The sequence below is a fragment of the Papio anubis genome, chromosome 7 (genome assembly GCF_008728515.1).
Source record: "Papio anubis isolate 15944 chromosome 7, Panubis1.0, whole genome shotgun sequence".
NCBI classification, from domain to species: Eukaryota; Metazoa; Chordata; class Mammalia; order Primates; family Cercopithecidae; genus Papio; species Papio anubis.
Window position 1 is genome coordinate 84,981,026 of NC_044982.1, and position 19,472 is coordinate 85,000,497.

General features: G+C 41.1%; 1 protein-coding gene across 2 annotated transcripts; it reads left to right on the plus strand.

Moving 5' to 3' along the window:
- The first annotated feature begins 34 nt into the window (after positions 1-34).
- On the plus strand, positions 35-18,298 carry RAB2B (RAB2B, member RAS oncogene family). 2 transcript variants are annotated; one of them, XM_009211125.4, is made up of 8 exons: positions 35-315; positions 545-616; positions 2,208-2,275; positions 8,251-8,333; positions 8,553-8,645; positions 13,604-13,715; positions 14,928-14,996; positions 15,148-15,291. In XM_009211125.4, the coding sequence occupies exons 1-8, from the start codon at positions 270-272 to the stop codon at positions 15,205-15,207; spliced, it is 603 nt and encodes a 200-aa protein (XP_009209389.1). In that variant the 5' UTR covers positions 35-269; the 3' UTR covers positions 15,208-15,291. The 2 variants fall into 2 exon arrangements, with proteins under 2 accessions (XP_009209389.1, XP_003901586.1); XM_003901537.5 differs by lacking the exon at positions 15,148-15,291 and adding an exon at positions 16,040-18,298 and having other exon boundaries at positions 104-315.
- Positions 18,299-19,472: the final 1,174 nt, after the last annotated feature.

A 19,472-nucleotide genomic window follows, 5' to 3' on the forward strand; every position in this document is an offset into this window, starting at 1 on the left:
GCAGCGAGTCAGGCGCTGGCCTATCGCCCCCTGGAGCTTGGAGGGATAATGGCATGTAGAAGTACTAGAGGTGTCCCTGGAGGTGGCGTTGGGTACTCCCGACCTAAGGAGGATTTCTGGGGAGAGCAATAGAGACGTGATCTGGGCTAGAGGAGCCGGAGAGGGTGGGCGGCCGGGAAGAAGAAGATCGGTAGATTGAGTGGCTAGAGAGGTTGGAGGTAAGTGGCTGTAGAAGTCGGGCGGACCCGGAACCCAGAGGACGCGACATCATGACTTATGCTTATCTCTTCAAGTATATCATCATCGGAGACACAGGTAACCCTCAGGTTGTTCGCCTTCAAGGCTGGGGCGGACGTCCGAAGCTCCCAAATTGGGTGGCGGGGGCGGGGCTCACTTTGTGGGCTGGGCGATTCGAGACGGGCGGGGCGGTTCGGGGCGGCCAGGGGCGGGGCTCGGGGACCCCCCGCTTCTCTGGTCCGGGAAGTCCAGAGTCCGGATAGTGTTCCAGCGCTGCGTGACTCTGGGAGCGTGTTTTCTCTTTCAGGTGTGGGGAAGTCATGTCTCCTCCTGCAGTTTACAGATAAGCGGTTCCAGCCTGTCCACGACCTCACAATAGGTAAGTGCATCTACTTGTTCCAGAACAGATAAAACCTGACTAGCTAAATTGCTACAGTGGAAAGTTAGCAGCCTTCAGTGTTCAAAGTAAAAAGTTATCCCTCACTACTTTAAACTAGTCCAAAGTTATGTTAATGAAATGGTTAATCAAACGTTGATATGTGGCGAGTAGTGTAAGGGAGAGTATATAATTGAAAGGTAACTTTTTAGAGTGTGAGGTAGAGACTTGTCATATAATTTTTTTTCAAGTACAATTTTTTATGTTTATGGAAAATCCCACGAAAGCATAACTGCTTATTTGTAAACTCATCTGTGCTTTGCAGTAAATTAATACCAGCCTTACTTTTAAAAAGTAAACACCAATACATGGACATTTTTTATATTGGTGAAGAAGCAAATTGAAGAGTCATCCCTGCCTTAGAATTAATAGGCAAATAAAACTAAAAACTTTCCTTTTAAATAAAACAGTGTGTTAACAGTTCCTCATACCCACTGGGGATCCTGGAAAATATTAACATTTCCCACACATTTGTGATAAGGCATAGCCTGAAGGGGCTTTTAGCTACCCCCTCTTCATTATCTCCATAACCCCAGTCCAAATAAACAACATATATGAAACTAGCTTTGTTGCCATGCAAATGCAGTTTCTAAATAAAACTCCTACATCCCCATTCTTACAATATTGCTACTTCCAAGTGTGGAAATCTGAAGCTACCACTGTTCTAACGGATTTATTTAGAGTCAAATAATTGATGGGGTTAGAAAAGGATTTAGAAGGCAGTATCAACCAAAAGGTATTTTAAAGGGAATATTGAGTGAATTCTTACTTTGTGATAGGGGCTAATGATACAATGCTTAACAAGGCAACAATGCTTAATTGTTCCTCTGGCAATTATTGGAGATATAAAATGTATTGTTAAAAAAAATTAGGTGGGCGTTGTGGCGTGCGCCTGTAAGGTACATACTGGGGAGGCTGAGGCAGGAGAATCACTTGAACTCGGGAGGTGGAGACAGTAGTGAGCCGAGATCGCACCACTGCACTCCAGACTGGGTGACAAAGCAAGAGACTCCATCTCAAAAAAAAAAAAAAAAAAGTATTGTTTCTGAGAACCTATTTCTTAGGCTCTTTTCTTAAAGAAAAAAATCTGGAATTACAAAAAAATAAATATTGTTTTAAATAGAGACTAGAGAGTGACCGAGAAAGTGTCAGGAAGCATTTCCAGAATTTTTAGGAGTTTTTTGGAAAAGTTACAAAACTAAATGTTACCTAATCAAATTTAAGCATTAACTGACATTGCTAAAAAATTACCCTTTTAAATTTGACTTCTTAATTGGTTTTGTTTTCCCATATGTGCTTTTTGGTTACATTCCTGAGGTCATTAGAGCACAATTTTTTAATTCTGGAAGGGAAATGAAGAACCTTGAGAAACACAAAGTTAATTGGAGCAAATAGGCAGCAATAATGGAATTAGTGGCATTGAGTTCAGACAAAGGATGGGTATAACACATTGAGGAAAGGCAGGAACCTCCTCCCACTCCACATGGCTGCTGTTCATGAGAATCACATTCTTTCTCTTGGTCTTTACCAACAGGTGTGGAGTTTGGAGCTCGTATGGTCAACATTGATGGAAAACAAATCAAACTGCAAATCTGGGATACGGTGAGAGTACAAAATAATTTAGTCTCTGACCAACATCCAAGTATAGTAAGAAAAGCCAATGCAAAGGAAAGGGGCGATGAGGGTGGGACTAATAGTGGGGATAAAATAGGGGAAAGGTGAAATCAAAGAGATAGAGAAGCTTTTAATTCTATCTGTTACAGTTACAAATTCTGGATGCTATATCTTTGTGTTGTAAACTGTCCAAGTAATATATTAGTTTATTCTAGTAAAAATAAAATCAAACTATAAATTTATAGCATGGAAAATAAATGTCTCCTTTTTATACATAAACGCTTTCTCCTTCCCCGTCTTGGTTGCTACTCTAGCAAGGGAATCATTACTGATGATTCCATGTGTATGCTTTCAAACTTTTTCTATGCATTTAGATACATACATATGAACAGGGAAATACAGGGAACACAGGTTGTGGAGACCTTTCCATATCCATACATAGAGATCTACTTCATTCCTAGAAATCTACTTCATTCCTTTTAACCACTGCGTAGTCATGGAATGTCAGTAGCATAATTTATGGAACCATCCTCCCTTTGATAGAAATTTGGGTTATTTTCCAATTTTTAATTATTAGAAAATTTCACTGAGCATTCTTTTTTTTTGAGACAGAGTTTCGCTCTTGTCACCCAGGCTGGAGTGCAGTGGTGTGATCTTGGCTCACTGCAACCTCCACCTCCTGGGTTCAAGCGATTCTCCAGCCTCAGCCTCCTGAGTAGCTGGGATTACAGGCACCCACCACCACACCTGGCTAATGTTTTTTGTATTTTTATTTTTTATTTTTTATTTTTTTGAGACAGAGTCTTGCTCTGTCATCCAGGCTGGAGTGCAGTGGCATGATCTCGGCTCACTGCAAGCTCCGCCTCCCGGGTTCACTCCATTCTCCTGCCTCAGCCTCCTGAGTAGCTGGGACTACAGGCTCTCGCCACCATGCCTGGCTAATTTTTTGTATTTTTAGTAGAGACGGGGTTTCACCATGTTAGCCAGGTTGGTCTCGATCTCCTGACCTCGTGATACACCCGCCTCGGCCTCCCAAAGTGCTAGTATTACAGGTGTGAGCCACCGCGCCCAGCCGTTTTTTTGTATTTTTAATAGAGATGGGGTTTTGCCATGTTGGCCAGGATGGTCTTGAACTGACCTCAGGTGATCCACCCACCTGAGTCTCTCAAAATGCTGGGATTACAGGCATGAGCCACAGTGCCTGGCCTGAACATTCTTATTTACTAAAATCTTTATGCAAATGTTTGAGAATTTTTGTGATACCTGCGCAGAAATGGAAATTCTATCAAAAACTTGTACATATTTTCAAATTTGGTATATGTAGTAATGCCAAAATTTAGTTTGGCTTAGTGTAATTTTGCCCTATCCAGATAAATTGCTTCAGTGTGCATTATCTCATTTGATTTGTACCTTTTTCCCCCTAAGTAAAATAATACCTTAGTCTCCATTCTAGTTAAAGGGAGCTAGCAAATAGTTCATAATATCTGGCTAAAATCTCTTTCTTTTTTTACTTACTTCTTATTATGTGATTCTGTTTCTTCTCTGAACTGAGAGCTAAAGCCATTATATCTACAAACAGTGTACAAATTATTTTTCCTTTTTTTCTTTTCCTCCCTTTCCTCCCCTTCCTTCCCCAGTGCTCCTTACCACACACAAGTGTATGTCTTAAAAGTAGCTGAAGCTTAAGTCCGTCTGTCTATCCATCCATCCATCCATATCTACAGATCTATCCCCCGCCCCGCTGCACTGGGGAATTTTTGTATTTTTTGTAGAGACGGGGGTTTCAACATGTTGCCCAGACTGGTCTCGAACTCGTGGACTCAAGCAATCTGCCCTCCTCAGCCTCCCAAAGTGTTGGGATTGCACCGGGCCAAAATGAATGTTTTGATGCCAGGAAAAAACCCAATAAGTGCCATTTAATAGAATGGTCATGGCAGTGGCCTTTTTTTTTTTTTTAAGTGCTCATATGGGACATGGTTGGATCGTGAAAGTAAGAAAGTTGAGAGCTTGATTCTGCTAAGAGAGAGCATAAAAAGAAAAACAAAAGAGGAAAGTTGAGAGCCACTACTTTGGACAGAATTCTTAAGAACTACACGGTCATCCAACTGGCCTAGATCTTTTCTCTTCCCTCTTAAAACTGTCTTGAGATTAATATTTGCTAAATCATAAAAAGAAACCAGTTTCAGAATACTGTGGTTTTCTATTTATTTTGAAAATTTTAAAAGATTCATACCTATAATGTTGTGTCCATCTAGTCTGTCGCCTTTTGGTGACCTGGTCATTTCTCCCTTGTCAGCCTTGATCTCCTTGATCTCCTGCCCATTGTTTACCCATCTTAGCTTCCCACTTTATTGACCCATTCTCTCACTTACTTCCAAAGCCATCCTACGTGAAAATGTTGAGGGATTACCGTGATAGGTGTTTTAAAGAGATCAGGTTGTCCAAACATTTTTGTTGTCTTTGTTCTGACATTTATATGGATTTAGAGAAGAATATTTTAAAAAATCGTGTGTGTGTGTGTGTGTGTGTGTATGTATTCCTAAATTATCATGCTAATGAATAGGTATTTTACTGTAACATATAAAATACTGATCAAATAATATCAATTTAGTTTGTATTTTACTTCGGAATGCACTTAAAAAAATTTTTTTCGTTAATAAACCCTTCATTGGAAGGAATGCATTTTGATTTTTAGGAAAATAGTGTATCTGACTTTCTAGGAGTTGATACTTCAAACTGTGTATCTTAAACAGTATAGTATGATGCTTCCACTTGGGAGAGATTAGAAAGCTATTAATTATCTTATCAAACCTTCATCTAGACTGGGTGTTGTGGCTCATGCCTGTAATTCCAGCACTTTGGGAGGCCGAGGCGGGCAGATCACCTGAGGTCAGGAGTTCAAGACCAGCCTGGCCAACATGATGAAACCCCGTCTCTACTAAAAATGCAAAAATTAACCAGGCGTGGTGGTGGGTGCCTGTAATCCCACCTACTTGGGAGGCTGAGGCAGGAGAATCATTTGAACCTGGGAGGCGGAGGTTGCAGTGAGCCAAGATCATGCCATTGCACTCCAGCCTGGGCAACAGAGCGAGACTCTCTCAAAAAAAAAAAAAAAGAAAAAAAAAAAACCTTCATCTTAGTTCTTTGCTGCTGCGGATTTTCTTTTTTCTTTCTTTCTTTTTTTTTTTTTTTTTTTGACAGGGTCTTGCTCTGTCACCCAAGCTGGAGTGCAGTGGCACCATCTCCACTCATTGTACCCTCAACCTCCCCAGTTCAAGCAGTCCTCCCACCTCAGCCCCCCAAGTAGCTGGGACTACAGATGTGCGCCATCACACCTGGCTAATTTTTTGTAATTTTTTTAGAGACGTGGTTTCACCATGTTGCCCAGGCTGGTCTCGAACTCCTGAGTTCAAGTGATCTGCCCACCTCGGCCTTCCAAAGTGCTGGGATTACAGGCATGAGCCACAGTGCCCAGCCTGCCACTGCAGATTTTTTTTACTGGGGATGGACAAGGACACCTGAGACTGATACAGACAAGCCCAGGTTGAACTGCTCACTCTTTCTAGCTTACTGGTTCACAAACTTTGATTCATGAACTGGATTGAGATGAAGTAGAGTGATTTTTTTTTTTTAAATTTAGACGGAGTCTTGCTCTGTTGCCCAGGCTGGAGTGTAATAGCGCCATCTCGGCTTACTGCAACCTCCAGCTCCCGGGCTCAAGCAATTCTCCTGCCTTAGCCTCCTGAGTAGCTGGGATTACGGGCGCACGCCACCATGCCCAGCTAATTTTTGTATTTTTAGCAGAGACAGGGTTTCACAATGTTGGTCAGGCTGGTCTCAAACTCCTGACCTCGTGATCTGCCTGCCTTGGCCTCCCAAAGTGCTGGGATTACAGGCATGAGCCACTGCACCTGGTGAATGATATGATTTTAGAAGGTTTTCTGATGACCCACTGATAGCATTTTCAGCTGCTAAAGTTAAATGCTGCCATGTGATTGAACTATCATGTGGGCCTCCCCCAAACTTTCCCTTTTAGTTCTTGGTAGGCTGTGAGGGAAGTAGAGGGAGACTTTCAACTATAGCAGAAGAGGAGAAAAAGTAAACACTAAAAGGAAAACAAGACCCAAATAATGTAAGACATTAGGGAGTAAATATAAAACTTTTAAGTATTTTTTTAATCTTAACGTATTATTAGTATTATGACAAGGGACTTTAGAATTATTTTTTATTTTTAGATTCTGATGCTCTAACAGCTATGCAACTCCCTAAAATGTTTCTATGATTCTTTATAGAAAGAGATTCTTCTGTTGTTGGAAAATGAAGCTTAGAGTTAGTATACTGGAATTCTCTTCTCACCTGCAAACCCCAGTTTAGGTTATATGATATAGTGGCTAAGAGGACAAGTTTTTGTGCTAGGAAGTACTAAGATCCTAAGTTTAAACTATGGTTCTAGCACTTAATAAGCTTTATGATTTGGGGCTGTTTATTAAACTTATGTGAGCCTCATTTTCCCCATTTTTAAAAGGGAGTAATAGGCCAGGCGCAGAGGCTCAAGCCTGTAATCCCAGCACTTTGGGAGGCGGAGGCGGGCGGATCACGAGGTCAGATTGAGACCATCCTGGCTAACACGGTGAAACCCCGTCTCTACTAAAAAATACAAAAAACTAGCCGGACGTGTTGGGGGGCGCCTGTAGTCCCAGCTACTCCGGAGGCTGAGGCAGGAGAATGGCGAGAACCCGGGAGGCGGAGCTTGCAGTGAGCTGAGATTCAGCCACTGCACTCCAGCCTGGGCGACAGAGCAAGACTCCATCTCAAAAAAAAAAAAAAAAAAGAAGAAATAATATATGTAATTGCCTCTTATAGTTCCCAACACATTATATACGCCAAAAAGTAGTTTATAGTACTATTGCAGTGTTATAATTAGTATTACCACTATTATTGGTATTATACTATGAGAAAGCCATTTATCTTCCCACATCCTTAATCATGATTCTCCCATTTGTGACATATAAATTATAGTCTTACCTCCTTTTATACAAGGATATGAGGATACATTATTTCAAGAATGTGAAAACTTTCTTAATAGGATAGATTCAATGTACAGGGTATTCACATTATTTAAAAAATGTTTTTGTTTTCCCTAAAGGAAAAAAAAGAACTATTCCATCAATAAAGCAAAAGTACCCAGTATTATGGGGGCATTAATAAATTATTCAGTTTTAAATAGAACTTAATATCTTTGTCCAACTGGAAGTGAGAACATTTGGATGTTTCTAGGAAAACTCTATGCTGGGCCCTGGGCTGCTTTCTCTGTTCCTTATTCCTGTTTCCCGTGACAGGAGCTCAGCAAGGGACATCTAGGTAGTCCTGCATTATCAGTGGAATGCTAAAGGTCAGTTAGAAGATACTCAGTTTAAGTGCTTTTAATCTAATTTTTATATCGATTCATTGGAATGAAATTCCTGTTAGACCAGGTTTTGGCATTCTAAGATAACTTTCATTTTTATAGATAGAGAAATAGAACAGAAAGATTAATATGGTGTGTTCAATATCATATTTGGGATTGGAAAAAACGACATACACTCCGTTTCCAGTCCTATTTCCAGTTGTTCTTTCACGAGGATATTGGGAAATGTATGCAAATGTCTTTATCACGCTGACTGTGGGGTACCACGGGTATTTAGTGTCTGGGATCCAGGGTGCTAAACATCCACTAATCTGATGGACAGTCTCTCAGGAAGAGTAAGTGACTGCCCAAAATATGAATGCACTCCCATAGAAAAATACTGATTTCCCACTTGGGCTTCTTCTTGGGCAGGCATGTTTTCCTTCCCTAATTCTCTTCTTAATAGAAGTTCTTTTTTTAGTTAAGTCCTTTGTATTAGGGTGGCATGTGATCAAGTCAGTTCTGTGGAAATAACCTGGTTTTGTTGGGATTTTTTGTTGCCATGTTGGTGGGAAAGGCTGGGCAAGAATCCTTCCGTTCTATCACCCGTTCCTACTACAGGGGAGCAGCTGGAGCACTGCTGGTGTACGACATTACAAGGTGAGCCAGATCTGGTGCATGGGAGGGAGATTCTTCCCTACATCCTCTAAAGCTTTTTTTTTTTTCTATCTACTGATTCTATTAAGGATGTTAACTAGGAATGGCCTCTCTAATATTTTTCTTTACACATATGGCTTCCCCTCTTTTCCTATACACTTGGAGTTGTTTTGGCCTTTTGAAGTGTGTCTCTGACCCACATTCTACATTTTTCTGCTGTAGGCGTGAAACCTTCAACCACCTGACCTCATGGTTAGAGGATGCCCGGCAGCACTCTAGTTCCAACATGGTTATCATGCTCATTGGGAATAAGAGGTAAAATTGTATCCATGTGAATAATAGTTAACAGGAGTCATCTAGGTACTCTATGCACGTTGAATATCTTGATCCCCAAACTTTCTCAGTTTATAGTAGTCTTAGTGTTTCAGTAAAAAAAAATTTTATTGTGATAAAATATATATGACCTAAAATTTACCATTTTAACTAGTTTTGAGTGTACAGTTCTGTAGCATTAAGAATATTCATTGTTCCGCAGCCATCACCAACATCCATCTCCAGAACTTTTTCATCTTCTCAAACTCTATACACATTCAACACTAACTCCCCATCTTCCCTCCCCAACCTCCCTCATCCCTCAGCCCCTGACAGCCATCATTCTACTTTCTTTCTGTATGAATTTGACTACTACTGGTACCTCATACAAGTGGACTCATGTAATATTTGTGCTTTTGTGACTGGCTTATTTCACTTAGCATAATGTCTTCAAGGTTTATCCATATTGTAGCATGTGTCAGAATTTCCTTCCTTTTTAAAGATGAGTAATATTCATTGTATGCATATACCACATTTTGTTTATCCATCTGTCCACGGACAGTTGGGTTACTGCCATCCTTTGACTATTGTGAATAATGCTGCTATGAACATGGATCTGTTCAAGTCCCGGCTCTGAATTCTTTTGGGTATATGCCCAGAAGTGGGATTGCTGGATCATATGGTAATTCTGTCTTTTAGTTTTTGAGGAACTGCCATACCATTTTCCATGGCAGCTGTCTTATTTTACATTATTTCCAGCAATGTACAAGGATTCCAGTTTCTCTACATCCTTAACAACACTTGTTATTCTCAGTAAATTTTTCTTGACACCCATAGGCCAAAAGAAATGCCTAATAGTTTTATTAAATAGTTATACCCAAACAACATGAGTATTTTTTATAACTACTTAGTAATTGTTCGAAAATAAAAAGGCCAGGCACAGTGGTGTATGCCTGTAATCCCAGCTCTGGAAGGATTGCGTGAGCACAGAAGTTGAAGACCAGCCTGGGCAATATAGTGAGGCCTTGTTTATACAAAAAAATTTTTAAATGAGGTGGGAGGATCACTTGGGCCTGTGAGGTTGAGGCTGCAATGAAGCCATAATTGTACCACTGCACTCCTGCCTCAGCAACAGAAGTGAGACCCTGTATTAAAAAAAAGAAAAAATATGCTGGGCGTGGTGGCTCACGCTTATAATCCTAGCACTTTGGGAGGCCAAGGCGGGCAGATCACGAGGTCAGGAGTTCGAGACCAGCCTGGCCAATAATATGGTGAAACCCCATCTCTACTAAAAAAATACAAAATGTAGCCAGGCATAGTAACACGTGCTTCTAGTCCTAGCTACTCAGGAGCTTGAGGCAGGAGAATTGCTTGAACTGGGGAGGTGGATTTAGCAGTGAGCTGAGATAGTGCCACTGCACTCCATCCTGGGCGACGGAGTGAGACTTTGTCTCAAAAAAAAAATAAAAAATTGTTTTTAAATTTCATTCTTAAATAGCAACGGTTACTTACTAAAGACCTCTGTGTGTCTGCTGGGCACTGCATAGCTTCTCAAACCTTGAAATCATGATTGCACACTGCTACTGTCATTTCCCATTCCATATTGATTTTTGTGTAGTGCTTCCTTTTTTATAACAGCAACTGCCAAAAACAACTTCTCAGAAATATGAAGGTATTGAATGAATTTTATCATGATCTGATGTTGACATTGCAAATTGTCTTAAGCTTGTAATTCATGTAGTATCCTTGTGTTGAGTGTTACTGTGTTTTCGTCAAAAGTTTAAAGTATCCCATGGTACCCTTGTGAGTTTGTAGTAGTGCCCAGAGTGTACTATTTGAGAACCGTGGCCACAGGCTAATTGTTTTTGTTTGTTTTTGTTTCATTTTGTTTGAGATGGAGTTTCACTCTTGTCACCCAGGCTAGAGTGCAATGGCATGATCTCGGCTCACCACAACCTCCACCTCCTGGGTTCAAGCGGTTCTCCTGCGTCAGCCTTCCAAGTAGCTGGGATTACAGGCATGTGCCACCACATCTGGTTAATTTTTTTGCATTTTTAGTATAGACGGAGTTTCTCCATGTTGGTCAGGCTGGTCTTGAACTCCTGACCTCAGGTGATCCACCCGCCTTGGCTTCCCAAAGTGCTGGGATCACAGGCATGAGCCACCACACCCAGCCTGCTAATTGTTTTTATGGTATCAGTCAATTTATTGAAAACTACTGTGCCAGACTCTGAGTTTGCAAGGTGGAAAAAAGTCATGCCCCTGCTCTTACGGAGCTTACAGTCTAGTGAGGGCATAGATGTTATTAAATATAAAATTATTTTTATCAAATTGTCAATTGTGATAAATGCAATGGAGGAAAAAGGGTGCTATGAAAGAATAACAGGGTACCTACTTTTGGTTAGGAGTAGTATTAAGCTGGGATCTGAAGGATGGGCAAGAGCCTGCTGGGCAAAGATTTTTTAAAAGGGTGTTACTTAGGGGGAACAAACTATACAAATGCCTTGAACTTGGAAGAAGCTTGACACTTTTATTGAAAGAAACCTAGTATGATTGGACTAAATGCAAGATGAGGTTGGAAAAGTAGGTAGGGACTAGATTTCATAGCACCTTAGGGGCCTGAGTAAGGGTTTTGGATTTTATTCTAAATACATGGAAATTGAAGCTTGGGCGATGGGGGATTAAAAATAATAATAAATAAATACACTGGAAGCATTTTAAAGTTTTAAGTAGAGAAGTGGCTTGATCAGATTTTAAAAGATCACTCTGGGCCGGGCGCGGTGGCTCAAGCCTGTAATCCCAGCACTTTGGGAGGCCGAGACGGGCGGATCACAAAGTCAGGAGATCGAGACCATCCTGGCTAACACGGTGAAACCCCGTCTCTACTAAAAAATACAAAAAAACCTAGCTGGGCGAGGTGGCGGGCGTCTGTAGTCCCAGCTACTCGGGAGGCTGAGGCAGGAGAATGGCGTGAACCCGGGAGGCGGAGCTTGCAGTGAGCTGAGATCCGGCCACTGCACTCCAGTCTGGGCGACAAAGCGAGACTCTGTCTCAACAACAACAAAAAAAATAAAAATAATAAAAAAAAAAAGATCACTCTGGAGGGGAACAAGGGCTGAAGTAGGATACCAGTTGCAATAGTCCACATGAGAAAGAATGGTGGCTTGGTCTAGGAAGTGACCCCGGAAAGAGAGAGAAAAGGATGATTTTAAGGTACATGTTGGAAGTACTTCACTTTGGAATGGATTAGATATTTGGAGTAGTGAGGAATGGGTATCAATAATAACACTTTGGATGTTGGCTTATGCCATTTACTGAGATACAGAAGCCTGGAGCAAACACAGGCTGGGTGAAAACAAGTTCCATTTTGATGTGTTAAGTTTGAAGTCCGTTTTAGGTATCAGTGTGGGAATAAAGAATTCACAAATGTACAAATCTGGTGCTTTTAGTCAAGCATCTGGGCTAGAGGTATAAATTTGGGAGGGTTGACATTTAGATAGTTCTTCGTGGTCTTCACACAGCTGATGGTATAACAAATTAAAATATTATAGATTTGTTGTTCTTTAATGGTCTTACACTTTTTTTTTCCAAGGAGTTGGAAAACTCGAAACCTCACAAATGAAAATTTTCAAATTGAAAAATACGAATCACGAACAGCCCAACCTTGCCTTATTCTTCAGTTTGTTTTTTTGGTTTTGTTTTTTTTTTTTTTTTTGAGACAAGGTCTCATGCTGTTGCCCAGGCTGGAGTACAGTGACATGCTCAGCTCACTGCAACCTCTGTTTCCATGGCTCAAGAGATCCTCTCACCTCAGCCTCTCAAGTAGCTGGGACTACAGGCATGTGTCACCACGCTCTGCTGATTTTTAAATTTTTTGTAGAGACAGGGTCTCACTGTACTGTGCAGGCTGGTCTTAAACTCCTGGGCTCAAGTAATCCTCCTGCCTCAGCCTCCCACAGTGCTGAGATTATAGGCATGAGCCACCACGCCCAGATCTTCAGCCTTTTATCCTGTTTTTCATAAGGTGTTTTGATGCCATTTTTATTCCCTTTCTCAGTCCTTAGCTCTATCTTTTTTCCCCCATATCATCTAATTTTATCCGTATCACTTTCTCTGAATTCCCTGGTGGCAAGCTGCTTTTATATGCACTAGTAATGAAACCAGTTAGAATTAAGACAACTGTGTTTTCCTTGTTCCTGGCTCATTCTCTTCTTGTGGATTGATTCCAGTAGAAAAGGAAGATGCTCATCACTGCTGGATGGGACATCTTACGGCTTTTCTACTTTCTAGTAACTAGCGTTTTCCTTTTTTTTTTTTTTCAAGATACAGTCGGTCTGTCACCCAGGCTTCAGTGCAATGGCACGATCTCAGCTCACTGCAGCCTCCACCTCCCATGTTCAAGCAATTCTCCTGCCTCAGCCTCCCGAGTAGCTGGGATTACAGGCGCCTGTCACCACACTCAGCTAATTTTTGTAGTTTTAGTAGAGACGGGATTTCACCATGTTGGCCAGGCTGATCTCGAACTCCTGACCTCGTGATCCACCTGTCTTGGCATCCCAAAGAGCTGGGATTACAGGCATGAGCCACTGTGCCCGACCGAGTTTTTTTTTTTTTTTTTTTTTCATCATCTATACTTTGCTCTCCTTGATCTCATTGGAAAAACAAGCAATAGAGCATTAAGTTTTGTGTAACTATGGGGGCTTGCCTAACCCTTGATAAGCCTTTTTCTCTGTAATAGAGTGAGTTATTATCTTCAACTATGCAGCAGCTGTCCCAAAACTAAAGAATATTTTCCAAGAGGCTACAGAAATCAGTAACTCTATATAAGAGAGTATCTTGTAGGATCTATGTTCTTTATTAAATAACTGGCCATTGAAACCACGACGGAATTCTTTTAGAAATAGAGTTTCGTCTTTCACTTGGATCTTTTTTTAGTTTTCTTCTTAATTAATCTCTTGCAGTGACCTAGAGTCCCGCAGGGATGTGAAAAGAGAAGAAGGAGAGGCCTTTGCTAGGGAGCATGGACTTATATTCATGGAAACTTCAGCCAAAACAGCCTGCAATGTTGAAGAGGTACTATTTGGAAAACAGTGGGGAAAACTCTTTAGAGATTACACCATTATTTGTCCTTTTATTCAGAATTCTCTTCTCCTATAAGAAATGGGTAAAGAAAGGATGTCTTGGCCGGGCGCGGTGGCTCACACCTGTAATCCTAGCGTTTTGGGAGGCCAAGGCAGGCGGATTGTCTGAGATCAGGAGTTTGTGACCAGCCTGGGCAATATGGTGAAACCCCATCTCTACTAAAATACAAAAAATTAGCCGGTCATGGCAGCATGTGTCTGTAGTCCCAGTTACTCGGGAGGCTGAGGCAGGAGAATTGCTTGAACCCAGGAGGCGGAGGTTGTAGTGAACCGAGATCCTGCCACTGCATTCCAGCCTGGGCAACAGAGTGAGACTCCATCTCCAAAAAAAGAAAAGGGAAAGGATGTCTTGTGGTCATAGTGACTACTACTCTCATTCCTTTTAAAGGAATTGTCCCATTTTCTTTTACCCTGATTCCCAAGGTTTTACTTTTGCTTTGGGTAATATTAGTTGGCAAGTGTGAATTAGACACCACACTTGTTACTAGTAAATCACTCTGGTTGGAGTGTCTAATGGACTCTACTGTAGTCATTCCTAGGCCTAGTGTTGATGGTATCTTCAGTAAGTAGTGGAGAATAGAGTGTGTTTGTTTTATTTATAGAAGATGCCAGCCTAGGAACATCTTGGGTCAGTACCAGAATACCACATAATCCTTTTTTTTTTTTTTAAACTACTCTTAATGGCTTTTACAAGGACATTTGGGGGACCTTCTGTGTTTTGTTTTGTTTTGTTGAGACTGAGTCTCGTTCTGTCGCCCAGGCTGGAGTGCAGTGGCACCATCTCAGCTCACTGCAACCTGGGCTCCCGGGTTTAAGCGATTTTCATGCCTCAGCTGCCCGAGTAACTGGAATTACAGGCATGCATCACCACGCCTGGCTGATTTTTGTATTTTTAGCAGAGACAGGGTTTTACCATGTTGGGCAGGCTGGTCTTGAACTCCTGACCTCAAGTGACCTGCTCGCCTCGGCCTCCCAAAGTGCTGGGATTACAGGCATGAGCCACTGTGCCCAGCCGACCATCTATGTTTTTTTACTGTTTTCTAATTCACCTTAGAAATTCAAATATGAATAATAATTAATATTCTCTTTCCCTCATTTCTCTACTTGAACTTGAGACTGATGATATGATTTATGTCTCTTTCAGGCCTTCATTAACACAGCCAAAGAAATATATAGGAAGATCCAACAGGGTTTATTTGATGTCCACAATGAGGTAAGAAAGGGTAGAAGTGCTGGCAGTTAACTTTGTTTTGTTCTGAATAGAACTGGAGGTTCCCTAGAATGGAATGCTTACATTCCCCATCTATCATTATACAATTTAAAAGCTCTGCCAATTCAACTTTTTTTTTTTTTTTTAAATCTAGGTACACAGAGACCTGTCATCATTTTCTGTTTTCCTCAAGTCTGACACCCAGAATGCTTAAAGAGATTATTGGTGATCTAAAAGACTTATACAATATGGGAGATTTTCTTGTCAACCTCAGTTTTTTACTATTCTAGAACATAAGGGAGGTATAATTCATAGTGGCTTAGGAGGGTAATTTCTATAAAGCAAATTCTGGAACAAAACAAAAAGAATCATATGCTACTTCTGCTCTTTGCCTCCTCCACTCTTACCTAATCACAACCTAATTCTGCACATAGCTATGACATTTAAGTATAATATGGTCCCCTAAAAATGAGCACAGGGGCCAGGTGTGGTGGCTCATGCTTATAATCCCAGCACTTTGAGAGGCTGAGCTGGGGAGATTGCTTGATGCCAGGACTTCAAGACCCACCTGGGCAACAAAGAGAGACGCCGTCTCTAAAATGAGCACGGGGTGCAGTGGTGCACCCGTAGTCTCAGTGACTTGGGAGGCTGAGGCAGGATCACTTGAGGCCAGAAGTTTGAGGCTATAGTGCACGCTGGTCATACCTGTGAATAGCCACTGCACTACAGCCTGGGCAATGTAGGGAGACCTCATTTCCTCAAGGAAAAAAAAAGTACACAAAAGCCACTTGTAGTCAACTAGAATATTTAGACCATAGGTAGTCATCTTATTCTTACTGTCATAGATTATTGTTCCACATCAGTCTGGCTAGGGCACCTGGTTACCTGCCAAGGTCAAATCTGCTTTTAGAAAATATAATTAATGATTCCTCCTTTCTCCCCTTTCTTTTTTCTTTCTACCCTGGGATACAAGCAGAGATAGCCCCCTCCTCTCTCTAATTCACTTTAACACTGAGGTGGGAACTATTGCCTCTTTTCTTTTACAGGCAAATGGCATCAAGATTGGGCCCCAACAGTCAATTTCAACATCAGTGGGACCCAGTGCCTCCCAGCGGAACTCTCGTGACGTAGGGTCCAACTCTGGCTGCTGCTGAACATCTGGCTTGAACTTTTTTTTTCCTTCCTGGAATAGCTTCAGATCAATAGGCTTAATGAAAGAGGTCTTTCTTGCTTTGGCTGAGAGCAGCCTCTTTTTAAAGTGTGATGTTTTGCCTTTCCACCTAAAGACCAGGAGAGAATTTGGGCCCTTACTGACCTGTCCTCCTTCAAGGACATGAGCATTCCGTATAGATTAGGGTTCTTCTTATCCTCCTATACTAATTTCTTAAATCGTTAGGATCAAAGTTGATTATCACAGTAGTTAAAAATAATAATTTCACGGTGGGGCGCCGTAGCTTATGCCTGTAATCCCAGCACTTTGGAAGGCCCACGCTGGGGGATCACCTGAGGTCAAGAATTCGAGACCATCCTGACCAACATGGAGAAACCCCGTCTCAACTAAAAATACAAAATTAGCTGGGTGTGGTGGTGCATACCTGTAATCCCAGGTACTCGGGAGGCCAAGGCAGGAGAATCACTTGAACCCAGGAGGCAGAGGTTGCGCTAAGCTGAAATTGTGCCATTGCACTCCAGCCTGGGCAACAAGAGCGAAACTCTGTCTCGATAAGTAAATATATATATATATTTTTGAGACGGAGTCTTGCTCTGTCTCCAGGCTGGAATGCACTGGCACAATCTTGGCTCACTGCAGTCTCCACCTCCCGGGTTCAAGCAATTCTTCTGCCTCAACCTCCTGAGTAGCTGGGACTACAGGTGCGTGCCACCACGCCCAGCTCATTTTTGTATTTTTAGTATAGGCGGGGTTTCAGCATGTTGGCCAGGATGGTCTTGATCTCTTCACCTCATGATCTGCCCACCTTGGCCTCCCAAAGTGCTGGATTATAGGCGTAAGCCGCTGTGCCTGGCCTAAATAAATAATTTCATAAGCATATACAATCTGCTCCCCACTAAGAATTAGGGTCAAGGACGTTCTGCTTGAACACTTGGAATTACCCAGATTTGGTTGGCCTTTGGTTGATAGATCCTCTGCCTCAGAATTTCATTGAGTTTTTTCCTTCCTTGCCTTTGGGGGTCTACTTGCCACTTCCTAAGAATTCTTGTAGAAAGCAGTTCCTTCTACTTGCCCAAGAGCACTGAGTACTTCTCTACTATCCAATTGTTAGCTTCTATCTCTTAGTGTAACTTCAAAACTTTTAAGAGCAGTGGAGTTGGTCAGGGACATGTGGCCACTTATTATTACCTAAAGAAAACATTTGTTCCCTATTCATTTTATTTTAGGGACCAGATCTAACATTGTAGTGTCTTTCACCAGATAGACTTCTACTGTTTCATCAAACTCCCTTCTTAACTAGAACTAGACTTTCTACTCCAATCAGGCTAATCTGCTTGCTGAATGTGACGTATTTATTCCTAGTTCCATATGTGTGCACATGCCCTGCTCTCCACTAACTATACTTAAAAGTCCAAAAATTTTTTCTTTAGTAACAGACTTAGGTACTTCTAAGCAATTATTAACACAATATTCCTTAGTTTTCATATGTTGGTTATTCATATGTATATTTATATGTATATTTATTTTTATGTATGTTACTATGTAAATATGTTTTGCAGTTGTTTTTGTGTGGAATCTTGTCTTTCCATATAAGTTGTAAGCTCCTTGAGAGCAGGATCCATGTCATTCCTTTATTTTTATAAATCATTCCCCCATCATTCCTTTACAGTGCCTAGTGCTACTCATTATGTGTTCATTGAATTTGACTGACATACTTAAAAACTTAAGGTTTATTTTAGACTTTAAGGGAAACAAAAGACTTGAGTCCTCTCTTTGTAATTCTGCCCCTCTCATTTGTTTACCCTGGGTTTTATACTGTTCTTTTCCTTCTCCCCTCCCACCTTTCCGTGGCTCTTTGCCTCCATTCCATGAGGCATACAGTAAGGCTACCTGCTAGTAAGCAGTCAGATAAGTGGGTACCTATCCAGCCATTCTCTTTTCAGAGCATATAATACTATCTTAGCCAAATTTGCCTTTGCTTTACTCATCATGCAGCCTTCTGGATTGGTTGCTATATGTATCTTTTTTCCTTGATTTCCCACTCTCTTCCACAGCACTGAGGTCTCATGAATTTTTCTACTTTCTTTTTGCTGTTGATGAATTGTTTCATTATTAAATATATGCATGTATCAAAGCTGTTCATACTCCATGTGTCATTTCTGGTTGTATCCCAAACATTAGTAGATACTCTCCTCTTAGGGAATTAAATCAAAGATAATGAAGAAGCCTCTTTGGGATTCATTTTGTACTAGATTCTGACCCCAGTAGTAGTAGTAATAGTTAACAGTGCACCACAGGAAGTTGGAAGATATTTGAGGTATTGCTTTGGTTATGCTTTTTTTTTTAAAATCCTACTTGATTCCAGAAAGGATTTGAAGCTGTTGAATTTGGAGTTAGCCTGCCCCTTTACCTATGGGACAAAACTGAAGTAATAATAACTGGTTTCTGTACAGAAAGTTTTTTTTTTTTTTTTTTTTTTTTAAACTACCCCCCAAAAAAATCTTTAGCAATTGAGAAGCATTAGAAGATTGGTCAAAGACAGCATTCTGCCTAGAGCTACTGCTTTCAGAGTCAATAAAGGATACCATTTTGGTATTTTGGAGCACAGTTTTTTGATATTAATGCCCATATCTTGTTCTATTATCCAAGCCAACTTATGACCTTCTGTACTTGGGTATTGCACCAATTGTAAGGGAAGCATGAGAAAAAAAGTATCTGGGTAAAATCATGATCTGTATTTTGACTGAAGTGGTCATGAAGAATTATAAAAAGTGGATCTCCCACCCCATATGAAGAATGGTAGTTACGAAATAATGTCCACTTTTTTTTTTTTTTTTTCCTTCTATAGTCTTACCAATGTCCTTTGGTTTTTGAAGGCCAAGACCATTGGAAATCATACTAAGATCAGTGTAGGTAGCAGAAATTGGTTCAGGCACACCTGCTCCCCTTTCCATAATATCTATAGCTCCTTTGATGACAGGTCTATTCTGTACCAGATGGATAATAGACTCTCATCCTAGAAACTATTAATTAAGGTTATATCTGTATATGCATTTACAGACACATTGTTCTAATAAATCTTAATACTAACATCAAATTGATATAATGGCAGCAGTAGCCAGGAGAGAATTCAGCTGACAGATTTTTTTTTTTTTTGAGATGGAGTTTCTCTGTTGCCCAGGCTGGAATGCAATGGCCCCATCTCGGCTCACCACAATCTCCGCCTCCGGAGTTCAAGCGATTTTCCTGCCTCAGCCTCCTGAGTAGCTGGGGTTACAGGCATGCGCCATGACAGCCAGCTAATTTTG